Here is a 19711-nt window from a genome sequence, read left to right on the forward strand (position 1 = left end):
GCAAGTCTCTGAGCTTCTACACAAACAATAACTTTATCAGAGACGAACTCATCCTGCTCAGCACAATGCAGTTTCCTTCTAAAAGCAGGCATCAGAAAACTGTTGTCCAGGCACTTTTCTTATTCCATCTTGAAGAAAGGCATGTGTCTAAGATTACTTGAGGACCACTAAACATGAGAAGTGCTAGCTATGTAGCACCCCGTTTCAGAAAAGGTCTCTAAAACGAATACAGATGCACGCAAACTCAATGATCACAGTGAAAACCTGATGCACTGTCCACAAAGCATTCAAATCCAACAACCCACTGACCGAGTTCAAGACATCTGTTTGCATGTGCAAAGCACTCAGCAGCACCATACAAGACTAGTAGCCAAGGAATGTAAGAAGGAGAAGATGAGACGCTAGGACTTCTCCCACTGATATTTCAAGAGTGTGGAATTCCATCTGAGTTCCCATCTGCCAGATTACATTCCATGTCCAATTTTCACTTCTCATCTCTTAAAGCAACATCTCGGCCCAGTGATGTCGTGCAGATTAGCTTGGACTTCTCTGCTAGAGTGCTATCAGAAAACCACTTTGTTCACTGATCACCAATGAAAAATATAAATTGCTAAATGTAAACATCTACTAAATGCCATGAGCTGAACCAAAACATGAAGGACAATATATAGAAGAAACATTACTAGGGATTTGGCAAAAGGCAGCCAATGACTAAAGGGGTAAAGGGTCTGACCTGAAATAATCGCTGTGTATTTATTAACAGGTTAGGCCTTTGGGAACTGCTTGATCTAAAAAGGGTCTACTCGAGAATAAGCACTATCTTCTCCACAGAGCCACCAAAAAACATTATGAAGAAATCTTTCCAAATGACTCTGGTGTGAGAAGAGCATAGTACTGTAGTTTAAAGGCTGCAGCCATAAGCAAGTTAGATCATTGTTTAGTGTTCCTTACTTGTCACTTTGCTCACAAATCAATTACTTTTCTTAAAAATGTAATTCTTTGCGATTAGGTACTTCTCAGAGAAAAAAATGGCCCAGTAGAATGGATCAGCAGCGTGAAAAAAACATGCAAAGAACATTTCTAAAGTTACAATTAAATAAAAACAGAAAGCAATTGAACAAAGGGAACATATTGAAATGTATCTCACATTAAGCAGAGCTAGATATGCTCCTCCACAGACGTCCATGTGTGAAGCTTTGCCCATGCTTCACTTACTTGGATATGTGGTGGCCTCACTTGAGGAACAGGGTATAGATACATATGTGGTTAATTGACTATTCCTCTAGGTACAACATAAAGCAGCCTATAGGACCCCAAATAATAGAAGCCTTCTTTCCGCCCTGCTGCAAATTACTCAGATAAGCCTTGTGTCCTTCTGAGAGCCTGTGAACTGCTTTGAACCTCTTCAAAAGTAAAGGGAGTGTGGATCTAAATGGGGTTTGACCAAAGACTCTCTCATACAGTTTCTTAGAATGGAGAAACCTACACTGAAGAATTATCCTAGAGGGGAAAACAAATGCCAGAAGTGCACTGAACAATCGTTGTAGCCACAATAATAAAGCATTGAACACATTTCATAGAGAAGACACAAGTCACAGTCAGTGTTTGGGGTTTATTTCTGCAAGGAAGATCATTAAATCTTTCATGTTGGAGTGGAGTGCAATAGCACCCCATCAGGGGCATACCATAGAAAGACTAGCCAACTCTGCAGACAACGCCCATTAGGGTTAATTTGAGTCTCCCTTATTTACTCATGGTCATGTTGTCTTTTTCAAATTTCATTCCAGATTGCTAAGGAAACTTGACCAAATTGAGACATCTCTGCAAACAGATGAGAAAAAGACCACAGTATTGTATCAGGCCTGCTGGGATATTATCAAAGGGCCTGAAAAACTGAGGGGCTTACCAAATTCCCTTGTAAAAGAAAGGCCTTCATGATAACTAGGTTGGTTTCACATTAGTGGTTTAGCTTCCGCATTACAGAGCAATATACAGGTGAACCGATATTATGAAAATGAGGTTGTATGTTGTCATATTCCCAAGGGTTATTCCAGTGGCGTAACAAAACCTGAGGGGGGGCCCCATGCAAAGTACATAGAAGGGGACCCCTATGCTACGGACCCAGTCAGGAGCTCTCAGGCCAGGGTCCTGCCGTCAGTGCACACTGCTGGAGGGGGCCCTGGATCTCGTGCCCCCCCCTTCCACTGCAGGTGCTGCAGGGGTTATTGTTACGCCACTGGGTTGTTGTTTGCAAATGGGAGAAGGTCTTCAAACACTACTGTAAAAGAGAAGTGTGTGGCATGTCCATTGATACACCAATGTTTGAAGTCATATCTATGTCACAGTGATATGCGTAATACCAAATATATGCAGGCAGTACCTTGACTGTGAAGGGCTCCATTGGCAGTAGAAGGGTTGGAACTCACTGTCTAAAAGAGACACTTGATTGATGACATGGAAGGGAACATAGAGATATGGACACTGAACCCATTACAGTGTTTTGGTTTATTCCAACTCCAACTTTGCTACCATCACGGTTGGAGTAATTTGCTGCAGTTTGCAACAAAGAATTGGTAGGTCCTCAATATACAGTAGAAAGTAGAGAAAGAGAAGTGTCAACTGCATATAAATAACCCAGTGGTTTGACAATTCTGACTCTTGTGTTGATGGTTCCTGTATTCTCGATATTGCTTTCTAAAAATAAAAAAATAAATGTTTCACAAGCTAATGGCAAAAACCAGCTCATTTTTAACAGCTGTTGATGACTTTTGTAACGGAGCACACATGGAACACAAATGCAAGGCTAGTATCGGCTTACAGTTATTGTGGTCTCCCTGAGATTGGGAAAAGGGTAACGAGACTGCCACTACACGATGAACAGAATGAAGGATCATGCACATTTGCAAAAGATACATGAAAACATCAATCTAAATTCTGCACTTTTGTCTCAAGAGCACTAACCTCTTTGAAGATGAAGAAGTTAAGTATAACCATCCCAAAATTGTAGATTATTAGCAGGTAACGAAGCTGGAAGGGTTCTCTGTTCTTCATCCATACAGGGCCCAACCACACCACAAGAAGATAGAGAGTGCTTATAGCCAGTGTAGGCAAGGGTGACTGCATCAAAGGCCAATTCTCAACACGTTTATCTAAGAAATGAAATAAAGATTAGCAAGTTACACGGTATTGAGAATAAGTAACAAATAGGACATGCATTTAAAGTACCAGAGTCAAAATCCGTACTGTAGGAGTTATAACTTGAGGTGACATGGCAACAGTGTTAGATCCAATCAGGGACCTACCAGGGTTATCTATTACTCCCATTGCTTTTTGCCCTGTTTTGCAAATGTTAGCAATGTTTAACTAAAACTAATGGAAAGCTGTGACAAAATTCGTATGTGCCAATGATTTTCTCCGTGCTCTAACAGCAAAGGTACTATCGAATATGTACTAGATATGTCGCCATTTGCTAAGATTCGGTGTGGATATAGAAAATAACCAATACCAACAAGTTCCACTGAAACATTTTGTTTACCAAATGACAAACTTGACATCACGATTGCATATAAAATTATGACAAGAATCATCTAACTAGTTCTAAAAATAGCTAGGGAATTAACTATGCCTCACTGACCCATGAGGGGAGAACTCATCATAAAATATACATATTTTTCTGCACACACACACACTTTCCAGCGCACGACCAATGTACTAGTGCGATTATAGCGCAGAGACGGAAAAAAATAAGCATACCAAGGGTTGCACTGTCGTACTCCCAAAGGTGTGAGAGCCGGTTGAATGATAGCCGGAAGCTAGAGAACAGAATTTTTCCCTATCAAGCCACATGAAATTAGCAGTTACAGTTCAGAAACTCCCAACACTCAAGAGACCTGTAAAATGTCAATCCTTGACTAGAGAGGACATTCTTGCTCTACTGAGTCATCACTATGTGTCATGGGAGATACAACCTGTGAAAGCGAAAAAAATGTGAGCATATAGACTTGAACCATTGTCAAAACAGTAGCAATAGAGTCTCCAGTTTGAATTGTGCTTCTAGAATGGTTTCTAAAAAACATACTGACGTTTCTTTGAAAGTGACCACTTGAGGTAAATGGAAAGTTTTCATCTCTTGCTTGGTAATTATAAAAACTCAGGAGCAGCAGGCGTACAAGGCTGCCTTTTCTCAGCTATGTATGGTTTGTGGCCTTGAACTTTAAAGAACCAAGAAAATAATTAGTTGTTTTGCAATTACTGTTCGGCCAGAGTATTCATTTAAGAGAATGGTGCTTTTTTAGGTTGGATAAAAGTGACACATGCTTAGAATTAGGACTTCTTCAATATGTAGCCAAGACACACCCTTCAGGCGAGGATAGGGTCTTGCATATGGAATGTTGTTTGCTTCAAACAGACTCGAAAGTGAGATAAGAGGCGAACATGGGCCTCTTGGATGTCATCACTGTAAATTTACTTTGCTGAAGATGAACTTCTCTTTCCTTCTGAAGTGTAACTACCTTTCCTTTGTTGATTGAACTTCTCGGCTATACATCAATAATATGTTCGAAATTATAATGCAAGGCGGTAAGTCTTCAAACATATGTAAGGGACATCTCAACTCAAACAAGATAAAACACTCGACAGAATGGACTCTGTGTGATTCCGCCCAGGGCTTCAGTAAATAAAACGTTGCTTCTTTTGTGTATTGACGATTTGTTTCTATCCAGACAAATTATGCATTTACAGATCCTGAGTAGCTAAAGAACTGAGACTCTTCTGTTGGTAGCAACTCTTATAGAACCCTTTGATGCATCTCGAGATCTTGGCTTTTACCAATCATGCCATAATGTCATATGAAGCAGGCCCACACCAAAGATATGCCTAGTGCAAGATTGTCTGTGAAAATGCAACCAGCACTCTACCACTGTGCAAACAATTCATTTGAGATAAAGGTTCAAGGTTTAATTTGCCTGAGGCATTTTATTTCTTTGCACTACGAGTGTGCTCCCATAAAATGTACCTGGTAAACCAATTACCCTCACCTAAACCATTGAGAAACACAGAACATTGGAATCTCACCCATGTGTGGGTACTATCATCTTTAAAGGAAACACCTATAGAACATAAACTCTAACATGTAAATAAAAATAAATCTGGACAGGTCTACTGCTTCACAAAGATAGAGTTTACAAATCACAAAGATTTTCCCATAAGCTCTCCGATTGACACTTATTTAGTTGTTGAACACAAATGGTGAAGACTTGCTTCTCAGCAATTAGCAGAGGGACTCCCTTCTCCATAGAGTTGATAGCACTAGTTCCAGAGTGCCACATGATGATAACCACAGGATACCAGTAACACACGGAAGGATCTGCATATTTCCTGTACCTGCGTCTTAAGGCTTGGGAATGCAGAGGTCTGGAGAAAAAAAGAATTCATTGGGATTACACAGGCTGGGGAATGGCGTATGGCTAAAGCAGAGAAGCCTCTCTACATTTGTAGAAAGAAAGGATGCAAGACTGAAGCTAGAAAGATGAGTGGTTTCTTAAAATCCTTCCTTCCATCAAGCTTCTCCTGTCACTGAACTGTTCTCGACATCTCTCCTGTGCACTCTTTGGCTTATTTTATACACGCAGCTTTCATCTGTTCAGACAACAGGAATTAATAGATGTTGTCCCCAGTAACGCTTGGAGTGACCTAAAGCAAACTACATTCACTCCAGCAATTCAAGAAAAGTAGGATTTTCAGAACATGAGCCAATCATCGCAACTTTCAAAGAACAGCAGTAGATGACATCGCTTGCCCACAACTTACCCATCACCTTGTTGCCTTCTTGTGCATCATAAGGAAAATAACACAATTACCAGGATCCCCTTTGAAGTTTTTAATGGAAGCACATCTCCACAAGATGATGTGGCCTCCATAAAAATAAAAGTCAAGGAAACACAAGGCAGTTTAATGGGGTGATAGGCTGATGTACCTAGAGCCGTATATTGGTAGTGTGGTGTTTAGTGTGGCCAAATTTTCAGAACCAAAAAAAGGGATAAGGCTCCAACAGAGAAAACATTCTTCTTCAACTGACAAAGATGGGTGACTAAATGATGGCAGAATCAGGAAAGTGTCAAAATTACTACTCCCCCCCCCCCTGAAGACAGATACTATAGGCACATTTAGAGGTGCCCTCATGAGCATCATTCTCATTTGTGACATTGCTTATACTGATTACTGAATTTTCTCTAAGAGATGCCGGATGGATATCCTTCACGGCATGCCCATTTCGCTTCACAGCACGATATTTTCCCGAATGTAATTATGACAGTTATTTTCGAAATTTGCTGAAACCTCATTTCTTACATTACATAAATCTAAGTGCAAATACATACCTAACAACAGAAAGCAAAGATGCTCTTTCTAAATTAATTTTAAGGACAATCAGTGACAAACTATTTAAAATCAAACAGAGCAAACCTATTTGCTCAAAACGTAATGGAATGTAACAGCCTCTCCAGATGTTCGGTTTACTCAGAAATATTTGCAAACATTGTGGCGAATGTCAGAGTGTCTCAGTCTTGATGAAAATGTGAAAGACACCATCTTGTTAAGATGTAACAGATGATGCAAACTGAGAAAGAGGATTGTTCAGTCCACATTATACAGTGTTTGAAGAGCAATGCATAGCGTTGTTGAGAATAGTTGTTTTTGTACAACATCACCCAGAGTTAAAACAAAAAAAGGGAGCAGATGTAAACTAAAGATCAGTGAGAAACTTAATATAGCTCGGGGGACTAACAAATGAGACATACTCTGATGGCAAAAAGTAGCTGAAGCCATGTTGCTTTATCTGCAGCCATTTTGCCTGCCCATGTTACTCATAGTTTTTCAGGCCTCCTCTCCTCTGACGTGTTAGAAACTCTGACATGCTTGCCATCAATAAGCGAGGATTCTTATTTTCCTATATCAGTGCCTAGAATTACTGTTCTAAGCAAACGAGAAAGCTGTGCACGTGCAGTGCTATCAAAGTTTCGGTTTCTGCCATGTGTTTCCCTCCGGGTTAATGTAGAAGGATATAAAAAGCTCGTGCAAAGGGGGCAAAATGCATTAAATGCACAACCACTATGAGGGGAAATCTTTCATGCTTGCATAGCAATATCACGTTTTTGCTTAGTTTTCTTTACTAAACATTTTCAAACTTCAAGTAGGCTCCTGGGCTCTGTTTCTTTGCCAGACTCTGGTGCCCTTAGCAAGGAACTGCCTCCACTCAGCTGGAGTGGGAAAGACAACTACAATGGACTCCAAATGATGCCTGCCAAGTGCCAAGAGGTAAGGGCGAAGTTTCTCTGGGTAACTGGGGAAGAGTATGGCCCAGCTTTTGACTGGCTGATCAGATAAGACAGCTTTGGGAAGCTGAATTGTGGAATGTCTGTGCATATTTTTTTTTCTGCTCGTCTTAAAAAGGCATGAAGGTATTGTCTAGGTAGGAAATGACAGGCTTGACTGGGCTGGGTGAATAGGCATGGATAAGAGAGGTTACTGATGGGTGTGTTAAAGAGGCTCACTGATCTAGCTGCCCAAACTCTCTGCTCACTTCACGGCTGCGACCAGAGAAAACATGCACACAATAGACTCTACATTGAGAAGCTGAAATTAGGTCGCTCATCACATCACTGACATAGTAAGTGGTATTGAAAGCTAAGGCAAGTTACTGCAACACCCAAATACTCCAGATTAAGAAAGTAAACATTGTGTACGGTTTTATTGAGGGCCATTAATAGAGTAATTTTACTCAATTTGCCCAGATTCTGCTATATTATCATGTAATCTTGCCACTGCTGAATAGTTTACAGTTGATTTAAACTCTAGCTTCTTCTCTATGTTTACTGTTTGCATTCCCATTTAGCAGAGGCCAGATGATGTGGCGGAGACCCCTGCAGGGGTTTACCATGTCACCTTCCATCCTTTCGCAAGCCCTCAAGAAAGAACTCAATACCCAGGCCTTTCCTGAAGATTCAATGTTGGTTCAATATTTAGATGTGTTACTTGTTTCTACCACCCATAACCTATTCAAGGTGACTCACTGCATGTGCTCAATCTTTTGAAAGGGCTAATTGCAAAAAAAAAAAAAAGAACAAGGCTTTGTGAAGATGTCCCTTGGACTGGGCTGCTGCTGTTTTCTTCGTCCGCTGGGGTGGGAGACAACCTTTCCCGGTTGCTGTACTAGTTTCCTGGCACTAGAGCGCCATACATCAGATAGAGGCGTCCCGCAGCATGGGTGCCTCGTACACTGTAGCTGTTGCTGTTGCTGTTTTCTGCATCCTTTGGGGTAGGAGACTACATCCCCCAGCTACCCAGACTGCTGCATCAGTTTCCTGGTGCCGGAGCACCATAAGTCTGGGTGAGGCGTCCTGCAGCCTGGGACGAACGCGAATAGTGACCGGGCGTGGCCCAGGCGAAGAGCAGGCCCGTATCCAACCAATCGAGTAAGGCTGGGCCTACTCACTTGGTTTCTGGATCCAGTGGACTTTGCAGATTGGCATGGTGCAGTGACTCTGATCTGGACCTTCACTTGGTTGGCCATTATTGGAGAAGCAAGTGGGCTACATTGTTTAGCATGTCCCTTATTTTTATGTAGTTTGCTGCTGTTTAATTGGGGATGCACTCCCAAGAGGAACTGCACCCTTTTCTATCTAAAGTTGCTTTGTTGGACCTAGCATCCATTGGTAAATGTAAAGTTGGTGGTGCCCAGACACCTATAGGCTTGAATAGCACCACCAAATGTACCACTCTAGACTCTTTTTTAGCACATGCCATGGGAGTTATATTTAAATAAATAGATCTAGCAGAGTGGTCCTTTTCTTTGAGCATGGTTGAGCCAAACGGGAGAGATGGGCATGTGTTGCCTATTGAGGACTCCGAACCTATATTGGGCAAAGAAAAGGAGTCTGTGGAGAGACAAAGTACCAGCATTACCGAGGTCTTGGATGGTTCTATCAATCATCAACCTTCTGCTGTGTTGGTATCTGTGGTAGCTCCTTCTCCACCTCCCTTGGCCTCTGCATCCCCAGCTCGCCCACCCGCAGCAAAACGTAAAAGGAAGTCACGAAAGGATGTAGCTGTTAATCCAAGCCTCCATGACCTTCCTGCCCATCAGGGGCCTATTGATAACCCGATCCCTTCCGATTAATCTTTTGGGACCTCTTTTGTGGTAAATTAATGGCCACTATTAATGATTTACTGTTGCAGTTTATGGTTTAAATCTTTTATTGATTTCAGACAGAGGAAAGAGTAACAAGAACCCCAACTCCTCAGAGTCATTGCAATGCAGACACCAAGTGTCGCTAATGATAGCATTACCCAGTAATATGCATGGAGCCGGTCTGCGGGAGGAAACATTCAGCAGGAGCTGAGGAAACAGAACAACATATAAAACCTTGTCCCACCCCCCACCTTCTCCCCCCCTCGTCCACCAAACAGAAAACTAGGAAAAAAGGGGAAAAAAGGGAAAACATCAAAAGCACGGGTGTTATCGTGGCTTTTTGGAGTTACGCTCCTATGGGATTTGCATGTCTGCGAGGCGGAGAAACCTGAGGTATCGTGGCATGTCAACTCCCGGAATTCAGTTACGAGCAGCGTCAGGAAGGGACGCCACAGCTCCGGGAACTTCGCCCCCCTGCCTGCTAGTGTGAGAGTGAGCTTCTCCATTCCTAGTATCATCCACAGTCTCTGCAGCCAGCCCGAGTGTGGCGGAGGCTGGGGAGAGCGCCAATATATTCTGGAGAGCCGCTCCCAGGGTGAGGGCAATTAGTCGGCCCTTTCGGGATTTCAGAGGATATGTTATCGGGTTGGGGAGCCCCAGAAGGATGTATGCTGGGAAGCAAGGGAGCTGCGTGTCGAGGTGTGAATCTATTTCATCAAGGATTGGGGTCCAATATGGTTGGATGCAGTCACAGCTCCACAAAAGATGCTCTAGGGTGCCCACCTCCCCGCAACCTCTCCAGCACAGAGCGCTGAGATGGGGGTCAAACTGGTGAAGGCGCTCTGGTGTGTAGTACCAGTAGGTGGCCACTTGGGTGAGTGTCTCAGTGAGGCCTGCGTGGTATTCCGAGTGTCGAGCCCTATAATAGATGCCGTCCCATTCTTTGCGGGATAGTGTCCTACCCAACTCCCGCTCCCAGCGCGTCCGTCCTGCGTTATATGTGAGTGCAGAAGTTGTTAATACATTTTTATAGAGATCAGAAATGAGCTTTTTATCAGAGGATCGGGTAATCAGCCATTTCTCATATGGGGTTAAGAGACGCTGAGCACCTGGTTTAACCTGCGGATGAAGGGCCCAATGCCTGAGCTGTAAATAGGGCAGTCACTCCGTTTCTGGGATGCCGTAATGTGTTTTGAGTTGTGGAACTGGATGAATCCCTCTAGGTCAAACAGGTGTCCAAGGGATCAACACGGGGTGGGGCGCCAGTTCGTGAAAGCCTTAGGGTCCACGCCTGGGTGGAAGTCCGGATTATTGAACAACGGCTTTAGAGGGGAAGGGAATGACGTCAGCTTGTGGGTGGTAGCAGTGCGGTCCCAGGCCTCCATGGTCGTGCTCGTGATGTAAGACGCATAAAGATTGGGTGGCCTATGTGTCTTCCAGAGAAAGGGAATACCTTGCAGGGCCTGGCCGCTACCGCCTGATCTTGGAACAGGCAGTTCTTTTCAGAGTCCAGACAGTTCCATTCCACCAAGTAGCGGAGCTGCTGCGGAGCGTAGAAATAGAGCTGTAGGTCAGGGATACCCACTCTTCCCCGCTCCGGGGGCAGGATCGCAATTGCGTGCTTGAATCGCAGCTTGCGACCTTGCCATGTAAATCATGCCAGGTTTGACTGGGTTTGCTGAATCCAGCCAGCAGGAGGGCGTAGGGGGAGGGTCTGGAAGAGGTAGAGGATCTGGGGGAGTATTGTCATTTTGGTAGCTGCTATTCTGCCCAGCCAGGAGAGGGGGTGGTGTTTCCATTGGCCCAGTTCTTTGCGGATGTGGGTGCGGAGCCTGTCGTAGTTGGCGGTGACAGTGGCCTATATGGTGGAACCTAATTGCACCCCTAGGTATGGGATCATGGTGGAGGACCACTGTATGTGGGCTAACGTGGACGGAGAGAGAGACATATTAAGAGCAGTTGATTTGTCCATGTTGATTTTGAAACCCGAGGCTTGTGCAAAACAGCGTAGTTCGACAAAGAGAGCCCGTAGTACCTGGGCCGGACTACTGAGAGAGAGCAGGATGTCGTCCGCATATAAACTAATCGTGTGTATATCCCCACCAAATTTGATCCCGGTGATGAGGGAGGTGTCGGACTCTGTGCCAGTGGCTCCATGTACAGCGCGAAAAGGATGGGAGGTAGGTAGAGGTACTCGGCAGGGATGTCCCCTATGGGGAATTGGGATGATGTCTGACCATTAACTCGGATTGTGGCTTTGGGGGAGCGATAGCAATTAAGGATGCGGGTACGCAGTTTCTCTCCGAGACCGAAGCGCTGCAGGACTTGTTCGAGATAGGGCCAATGCACCCTATCGAAGGCTTTCTCAGCGTCGTTGGCCAGTAGCATGTATTCCCCATCCGTGCGAGACGCCTTTTCAATGAGGTGCAGTACTCTCTTTGTGTTGTCACTTGCTTGCCTTTGTGGTATGAAGCCCGCTTGGTCTGGTTCCACCAACTGGGACATGTAGGGCGCAAGCCGGGTTGCAAGGATGCTCGTATAAAGTTTAATATCTATGTTTAGGAGGGAGATTGGTCTGTATGAGCTACAGAAAGTTTTGTCCTTCCCAGGCTTCGGTATGACTACAATCGATGCTTCTAGCATTTCCTCAGGGATCGCCCCTTGTTGTGTGAAGGTGATGAACAAGTCCCGCAACAGAGGGGCAACCTGGTTGCTAAAGGTTTTATAGAAGGCCGCTGAATAACCATCCGGTCCAGGCGATTTACCGAGCCGGAGCCGGGATATCGCCGCGATCACCTCCTCCGTCCCTATATCTCCAAGTGGGTGGCCTGTGCCGGGTTAAGAGTGGGTATTGGTGCAGCCCCCAAGTAATCGGAGCTGTGGAGAGAGTCCAGAGAGTTGCCAGAGTATAACCTAGCGTAGAAGTCTCGAAAGGCTTCCGCGATGGCCACATCGTCCTCAATAGGTTCTCCCCCCAAGGGTCAGATAGCTTGTATCCCTTGACGTTGTCTGACCTCCCGCAGCTTGTGAGCTAGAAGTCGGCCGCACCTGTCACCTCCAGTGCAATAGGAATGGCGGAGACGTATTCGGCTCTATCCTGATCTTGCGCCGCTAACTGTTTCTGCTCTAAGCAGAGTTGGTGCCAGGCCCTGGCCACCCCAGTGCATTGGTGCATCTTCTCTAGTTCTGCGACCCGCTGCATGAGCTCTGCCCTTTTCTGGCTACGTTCCTTGTTACTGGCCATAGAGATGGCTATGAATTCCCCCCTCAGGACAGCTTTAAGAGCAGTCCACTGCGTCCCTAGTAAAGTGTCTGGGTTGGCGTTAAGGGTGAGACAGTTCGGAATGGCAGTTTTCATTTGGTCAATGTTGGAGGTGCGGTGCAATAGCGAGCCGCGCAAGCGCCAGTGTCGCTGTGGTTGCTGTGTGTGCGGAAACCTGAAGGAGGCCAGAATTGGGGAATGATCCGATAAGGACGCAGTGAGTATCTCGGCGTCGGTGGCTAGCGCCTGTAGTGGGGCGGAGCAAAGGAAATAGTCCAGTCTGGCGTAGGTCTTATGGGCCCCTGAGTAATAGGTTTAAGTGAGGCTGTGGGGATGGAAATGGCACCATAGATCTACAAGACCCAGCTCCCGGACACGGACCAGCCCTGACCGAGAGAGAACCCCTACCTGGCTTGTGCGCGGACGGGAGCGATCGGTGAGATTAATCAAGACTAAGTTCAGGTCTCCCCCCCAACAACAGACGTCGTTCTGTGTTAGCCGTCGCCTCAGTGAGTGCGTTGTGAAAGAATTTGTCCTGACCTTCATTGGGCGCGTATATTGAGCCTATTATGATGGACACCCCAGCTACCAGAAACTGATATGTGAGCAAGCGCCCCTTTATCTCGGCCTCCTTTTGGAGAACTCTGCCCTGGAAGGAGTGGGAAACAAGTATGCAACCCCTGCTGATTTATTAGAGTTGGAGGAGAACATCTGTGTGGGGAAGGCACGGGATTTCATCCTATGGTGGTCTTTGGGTATTAGGTGTGTCTCCTGTAGTAGGCAAATGTTGGCAGTGGAGTGTTCCAGATAGTTGAGGACAGCTCTGCGTTTGGTTGTGTTATTGAGGCCTCGAACATAGAGTGTTAAAATCTTGAGTGGTTTATGTGTCATCTAGCGTTTGAGAGAGGTGTAGGCCATGTCTTGCGCAATAGGAGCGTTCCAGGTGTGCAGCGCAAGGAGGAGAGTATCAAGGCACGCCAGCAGGGGATCCGTGCCAGAAAAGTAAGGGGGAAGGTGGACTAGGGGAACCGACCCCAAAAAAAAACCATAAAATCTTTGGAAAAAAAAAACCAACCCACCCCAAACTGAGAACAGTTCAAACAAATTCAATGAGCAAAAATAGTCCGCCGTCCTGGGTCGACTGGTCAGTCAACAAGTTGGGGTCCATCGTGGAATCAAGAGGAGGGTGCAATCCCCCCCGCCGCCCCCCCAGATCCAGCAAATAGGTAAATAGAGGGTTCAGCGCTGTAAGAGTGACCATTTGGCAGTGGAGTCTTTTCCAGCCAGGACCTCCGTGGCTGCGGTCAGGGCTCCATGTCGACCTCTAGCAATTTCTGAGTTGTGCGGTCGCCGGTGACGCCGCCGTCTGCCTAGGCGCTGCCATCCTGATGGGGACGTCTCGGGTCCTTAGGTAGTGCTACGGTCGTCATTGTCTTCACTCAGCGTCGCAAGGCCCAATATGCGGCATGCTTCCGCTAAGGAGCGGAGTTGGTGGAGATTTCCATTATTGGGAAAGATAAGGCGAAAAGGATGTCCCCAAGAATACGATATCCCTTGCTGCCGAAGGTGCTCAGTCACCGGGCGGAACTGACGGCGCCGTTGCAAAGTGATCAGGGCTAAGTCCTGGAACAGCAGAGGAGAGTGGCCCTAAAACGAGATAGGGTGGAGGGTTCTTGCTTGAGCGAGGATGACTTCCTTGATCTTGAAGTCCTGGACGCACACCAGGATGTCCGCCGGTGTAGCGTTGGGGGCGCGTGGCGGCCCCACTCTATGTGCCCTGTCTAAAACAATGTCTACGTCCTGTAATTTCCCCAGGATGTGACGAAAGAGGCCCTGTGTAAATGTGAATAGATCGCGGGTGTCTTCTGAGGACTTTACTCCACGGATCCTGATGTGTCGCTTCGGGACCGGTTTTCTAGGTCTTCCATGTGAGTTTGAATGTCCACGTTCTGGTCCTGAAGTCGGATGACCTCTTGCTGGAGTAGGGTTATTTCAGATGTTGTAGCGTCGCTTTTCTCCTCGAGGGTGGCCACTTGTTCTCCCACACTATCTATGTCCCTGCGGATCTCTCTGACTTCCGTGGTGAATTCAGTCTTCACCGATTGTATTTCCTCCCTAAGAGTGAGGAACAGTGACTCCAGGAAGGCTTTTGTGATTGGGTTCATCTCCGGTGGCCGGGGAGGGCTTCGGGGTTCCAGCTTCGGGAGTCGCAGTGGCCATGTTTGGTATGGATTGTGAGCGGCCAAAGATGTCTTTAAGGGGTTTTGCTTTATTATTCCTGGTTTTGGACATACTGTCCAGCCTCCGTCTGGTGTGTGCCGTGTTGAGCCGGCGATCAAGCAAGCTACCCCCAGGGAAAGGGCCACTGGGATAGGTGCACCTGACGCGTTGTCAAGTGAGCGAGTATTCTCTGCGGCCTCCCCTGGCCCTCCTCTCTGCAGCAAGCTGAATGCCCCAATTATGGGGAGAGCTGACCTTCTATGTCCAAAGCTGTGCGTGTGCCCGGGAGCTCCCGGCGTTGGGTAGTGAGCTGGCGATCAGCCCCTTGTGTGAGGAATGGAAGGAGGGATGCCCGCTAAACCGGAAGATGCCTCAATAAAAAGCTGAGGCACTGACGATCCTGCATGCCCCCTGCTCCATCTCTTTTGGGCATTACAGTACGTCCATGGCCGTGGTTCCAAGACGGCTTCTCCGTGGGGCAGATTCCCTTCAGGCCACGAGCTGCCCTATTTTATACTGCCAGCCGTGTATGCACTCCCGCTTTTGAGTCTGCTAGAGGGGGATTCGCATCAGTGCGTGCCGTGTTCCTCTGCGCCCCCTCTTCCTCAATGCCCCAAGAAGCCAAGGCCTTGCAGCTTCCCACTCTGGGAGGAGAGCCTCACCCCGGGCGTCTGCAGGCCAGAGTCCCAACCAGATCCCACGGAGGGGAGGCCACGCCGTCAAGCCTAGGGGCACCCCAGATATCTTCACAGCCCCTCAGGTCCACACAGGGCAGGCGCTGCTGTTGGTGTGGGTGTGCTAGGGGGATCCCAGGATTTGCCCCCTCTCCGCCCTCGGGCCGCCCAGGCCGGGCCCAGGAGTCCACGTGGCTAGGCCCCACTATCGCTGAACAGTGACGCCGAGGTCGCTCACCGTGTGTCCTGCAGGCAATCCCGGGCCTTCACACTTCCATTCTCAATCCTCAATGGCCCCCGGGTGCTCCCCTTTGGCAGTGCCGCAGGCTGTGTGTTCTGATGAATGGCCTCCCGGAGGGCAGTGTGGGACCTTCAGGCCCACCCGCTCGAGCACCCCAGAGGCCGCGGGCTCGCGTAGACCGCCGCCAGGGCCTGCGTGTCGTCTGTGGGCCTGACTGAACTCTGGGCAGGGGATCTCTGCGGCCTAGGGCGCCGGCAAGACCCGAAGTCCGCTCTCTACCTGTCGTTCGTGCTCAGCGGAGGCCCCACGATTCCCTGGTGGTGTCAGACGCAGCCCTCCCGGTGGGTCGCCCGATGAACGGGGGTCCCAGCGCCGGGAGGATCAGCAGGTCGGGAAGCCGGTAATGAGGGAGCCGGGAGACAGGGAGCTGGCCTCGGTGGTTAAGGCTGCCAACAACCTCGTTGATGAGGCCACCCCGTCGCGGGACGGCTGGTGCTGTCTCCCACGACTCCCGCCAGGGACTCGCGGCGGCTGTTTCAGTTGGCGTTTCGGGCACGAACCGGGTCCAGTGCCCACCTCAGGCTATTCGGTCCCAAGGGAGCCGTGCTGTGCTGGTACGGGCGGGCGACAGGCAGGAGCCGAGCACAGTGCGTCCTACCTCGCCGCCATCTTGGCCAAGCGCCTACTGTTGCAGTTTAGAGAGTAGTTGGATAGGTTGTAGTGTGGAATCAGAAGTGTAACCTCCTTTTGCCAGAAAGTAACTATAACTACTGAGAACTTGACCAGTACTAGTGCTGTTGAGTCATCTTTACTAAAACCTAAGCAGGCTAATTCTGTTAGTAATCCTGCCATGATAGGATGCTACAGTTCAACCTGGGGCCAGTACTGCTCCAGAGCATAACTTAGTGAGTACTGTGGCTGGTTGTGCACACGTGGTGTACCATGTGCCCTTCATACAGACACCTATTGTGGGCCATCTTCACCAGAGATAGCTACTCCTCCTGCTACACAGTCCCAGCCATTAGAAATTAAGCATATCGATTCCAACACCATAATGCCTTCTTCTGATTCTGTAATGAATAATCTCCCTCCTGATTGCTGCACCTATGTGGCTGTCTTGGTTAATGTTCCCCCCATGAAATCGGGTGTTAGTGAGACCTCTGAATCCTTGAAGACAAAGGTTGTACAGTGGCTCAGTTCTAACTGTTCCTTTCCACCTGATAGAGTACATAACATTCTGTTTAGTAGGAGAGTGGGATGGATTGGGCCTCTCCGTCTGCTCAGAATGTGGCCATATTTCCCCTGCACTTTTTTTTTTATCATCATGTACAGAGCCCCGAACACACATATAATGGTGCACGGAATATGCAGAGAGTGCCAAGGCCCCAACCATCTTCATGCCCTGACCTAGCTGTGTCTAATAGACACCAGGTATTGAGTTCTTTAGAAGATAATGATTGACTTAGCTGTAGCTGGTACCACGATATGAGGTATGGAGAAGATAATACTGGGGGCACATTGATGGCTTTTGATAGTAACTTGTCCCACGAGGACTCCTCGTGTATCCTTGGGACGGAAACTACCCTTACTACAGGTAAATATAAGACTATCAACAACAACTCTGATGGCAACACTAGCCTAAGTTGCCTACAAACCTATGTCCCATTAATCACACTCTGGATGGGAGTTATAAATTTGCAAATTGGATTGTAGGTGTGCTAATGAGTAAATCGGGGAATGTTGAATGGTTCAATACCATATATGTATTCAATGTTATCTGCATCCAAGAAACTTGGTGTGTAAGCCTGATATTAGGGGAGGGGGTTTCCTCATATTTTCTGGATGCTATAGCCTCTCAAGCTGGCCGGGCTAAAGGGGGGCTTCAGATTTTCCTCTCTAATAAGCTCGCTGTAAATGTGATGAAGATTTAATCGGTTGGTCGACACTCCCCAACTATTGTGGTTGAATATGAAGGGGGGGACAAGATCTGGTATTGGTACATTTTTACAACAATATTTCTGATGCTATGTGTAGTAGAGTGGCTATAGCACTTGATCGTGGCATTGAGGCTTTTTTTTTTTTTTACATCCCATGTGTTTCTGGCAAACGAAATACCATCTTTTTTAAGTATGTCTTGCAGTTACTGAGGTGTGGTTGCGATGATAACGGGGTGCAAGTCCCATCATTTATTGGAAGAAACTCATCTACAGTTTTTGACCATTGATTGGTATCTGCTTCGGGTAACGACATGTGTGGAACTCCTAGTATTTTACACCCAGTACTGAGTGATCATAATCCGATCATATTATCCTTCTTTTTGGGGGGTAAGAAACATGAACCATTTCCTCTAGTAAATCCTATTACCCGTTCTAGGCCTAATGGTGAAAAAATTAAGTGGGCGTGCATTGACCCAATAGTATTTTTACAAAAAATAGTACTAAGTAATTTTATAGAAACTAGGTATTGTTTACAGGAGGATGTTTCTGCTAATTTGTTATTGGATAATTGTAACTATATTACTGTTAAATCACATCTGATTCGCCCTTTGAATACTATTCGGGAAAGCAATAGGCCTCTCGGTAATTGAAGCAGGCTTTACGCAGTTCCCCCCGGGAGATCTTGGCCACCAAGTCACTCCGTGAACAATACAAACAGGTCTTGGTTGTAAGGAAGAAAACACGCCAGGCAGGTGCACAGAATAAATTGGCTTTCGCTGCAGAATTTAAGGGCACTAATTTATTTTGGGATACGGTCAATGCAATGTTTCTGAAAAAGTACACCATCCTGGAGTTCTGTTTCTTTGTCACTTGTGACCAAACAGTCAGTATGCACAACAGTGGGGAAGCCACTCCCCCTCTGCCCTCGAGCGGGACCGCCCACTCTCCCTTTTTAGGTCTCGCCTGAGACAGCGCTTTAGCGCTGCTATCGCGAGAGCTTTTGTAAATGGGGGGTCTGGAAGTGCAAACGAGTGCTTTCAGGCCTCCAAATACAGTACATGTGCGCCGGGCGCGCGCGCCATTTGGCAGCCTGCACACCGTTTGCTTTCACTTTCGCGGGCCGCACGGCCGCTTTGATGTGATCGCGATCACTTTCACACAGTGCATGTGCGCCGGGCGCGCGCACCATTTGGCAGCCTGCTTGTACATTTCGAGGGCACTTTGATGTTCTCAGTGAGCCGCGCGGCCACTGCGAACATCAAAGCGCCCGCGAAATGTACACGCCATTTGCCACCCCCTCCCTTATCCCACTTCCTGCTTATCTTGTTGTACCCTGCTGCGACTTTCGGTTCTCTTCCCAAGAGAGTCAAACAATGCAATAAGGAAGTAATCTGCAGAGGGCACGCTGTTGGCCTCTGAAAGTGAATGTGGATGATTCACAGACACCCCCCTGAACTGGTTTCCTTTCAGATTTGCGCGTATTTTCACGCATGGAGACGGCTGCATGTTTCCATCAGAATGTAACTGGCATGGCAGGCTCTGCGCGCATGACATTTGGATGCTTCTGTCAAGTATTTACACACAGGGGTGCACTTTGCTTCCATCACGGTAGATTTACTTAGCAGTCCCTCGAGAGCCAACGTGAGAGAGGGGCTGTGATCTGAAAGGGTCTGCTGGGTTAAAGAGCGCACTGCCCAGACCTCGCATTTCTCTGGGAAATGAATTGAACTGTGGCTGATGAGACATTCGTATTTGTTAAGGAATGTGGCCACGCAGGGTGTTAAGAAAGGGGCATGGTGGCCCGCCACTGCCTCTGTTCTCTGGCACCCTGCTGCTGCTGCCACAATAGAGCATGACTTCGCCACCAATAAGTTGCGTTTTTTGCATAGCGCATTGGTGTCCAGGCCCTTGGCCCGTGGGCACTGGGGTTGGAACAGGTTAGCCTGGGAAACGCCCCGTCTCCCATTTTGCACTGGCTCGATACGTTCACAACACGTTTTTGTTTAAATGCCCTATGTTATAAATTGGTATTTTTTGTGAAAAATGCTGTTGTTGACGAATTACACAACAGTACGTACTTAGAATGTCAACCTTATGCGATTATCGCAATATCGCTTCCTATCACCCGAGTGCTACAGAATGTGCCATTTGTCCGATATAACAGCCTGAACGCCCTGCTCATCAGTCAGC

The 19711-nt window shown here is 47.2% G+C and overlaps 1 protein-coding gene across 1 annotated transcript in view; it reads right to left on the reverse strand.

The window, feature by feature from the left end:
- ELOVL4 (ELOVL fatty acid elongase 4) overlaps nucleotides 1-19711 on the reverse strand; it is a 197683-nt gene that overhangs the window by 81828 nt on the left and 96144 nt on the right. Inside the window, exon 2 of the mRNA XM_085611006.1 lies at nucleotides 2962-3149. Within this exon, the coding sequence (XP_085467132.1) occupies nucleotides 2962-3149 (188 nt within the window). The remainder of the gene's footprint in view (nucleotides 1-2961; nucleotides 3150-19711) is intronic.

This window comes from Triturus cristatus, chromosome 6 (genome assembly GCF_964204655.1).
Source record: "Triturus cristatus chromosome 6, aTriCri1.1, whole genome shotgun sequence".
NCBI lineage: Eukaryota > Metazoa > Chordata > Amphibia > Caudata > Salamandridae > Triturus > Triturus cristatus.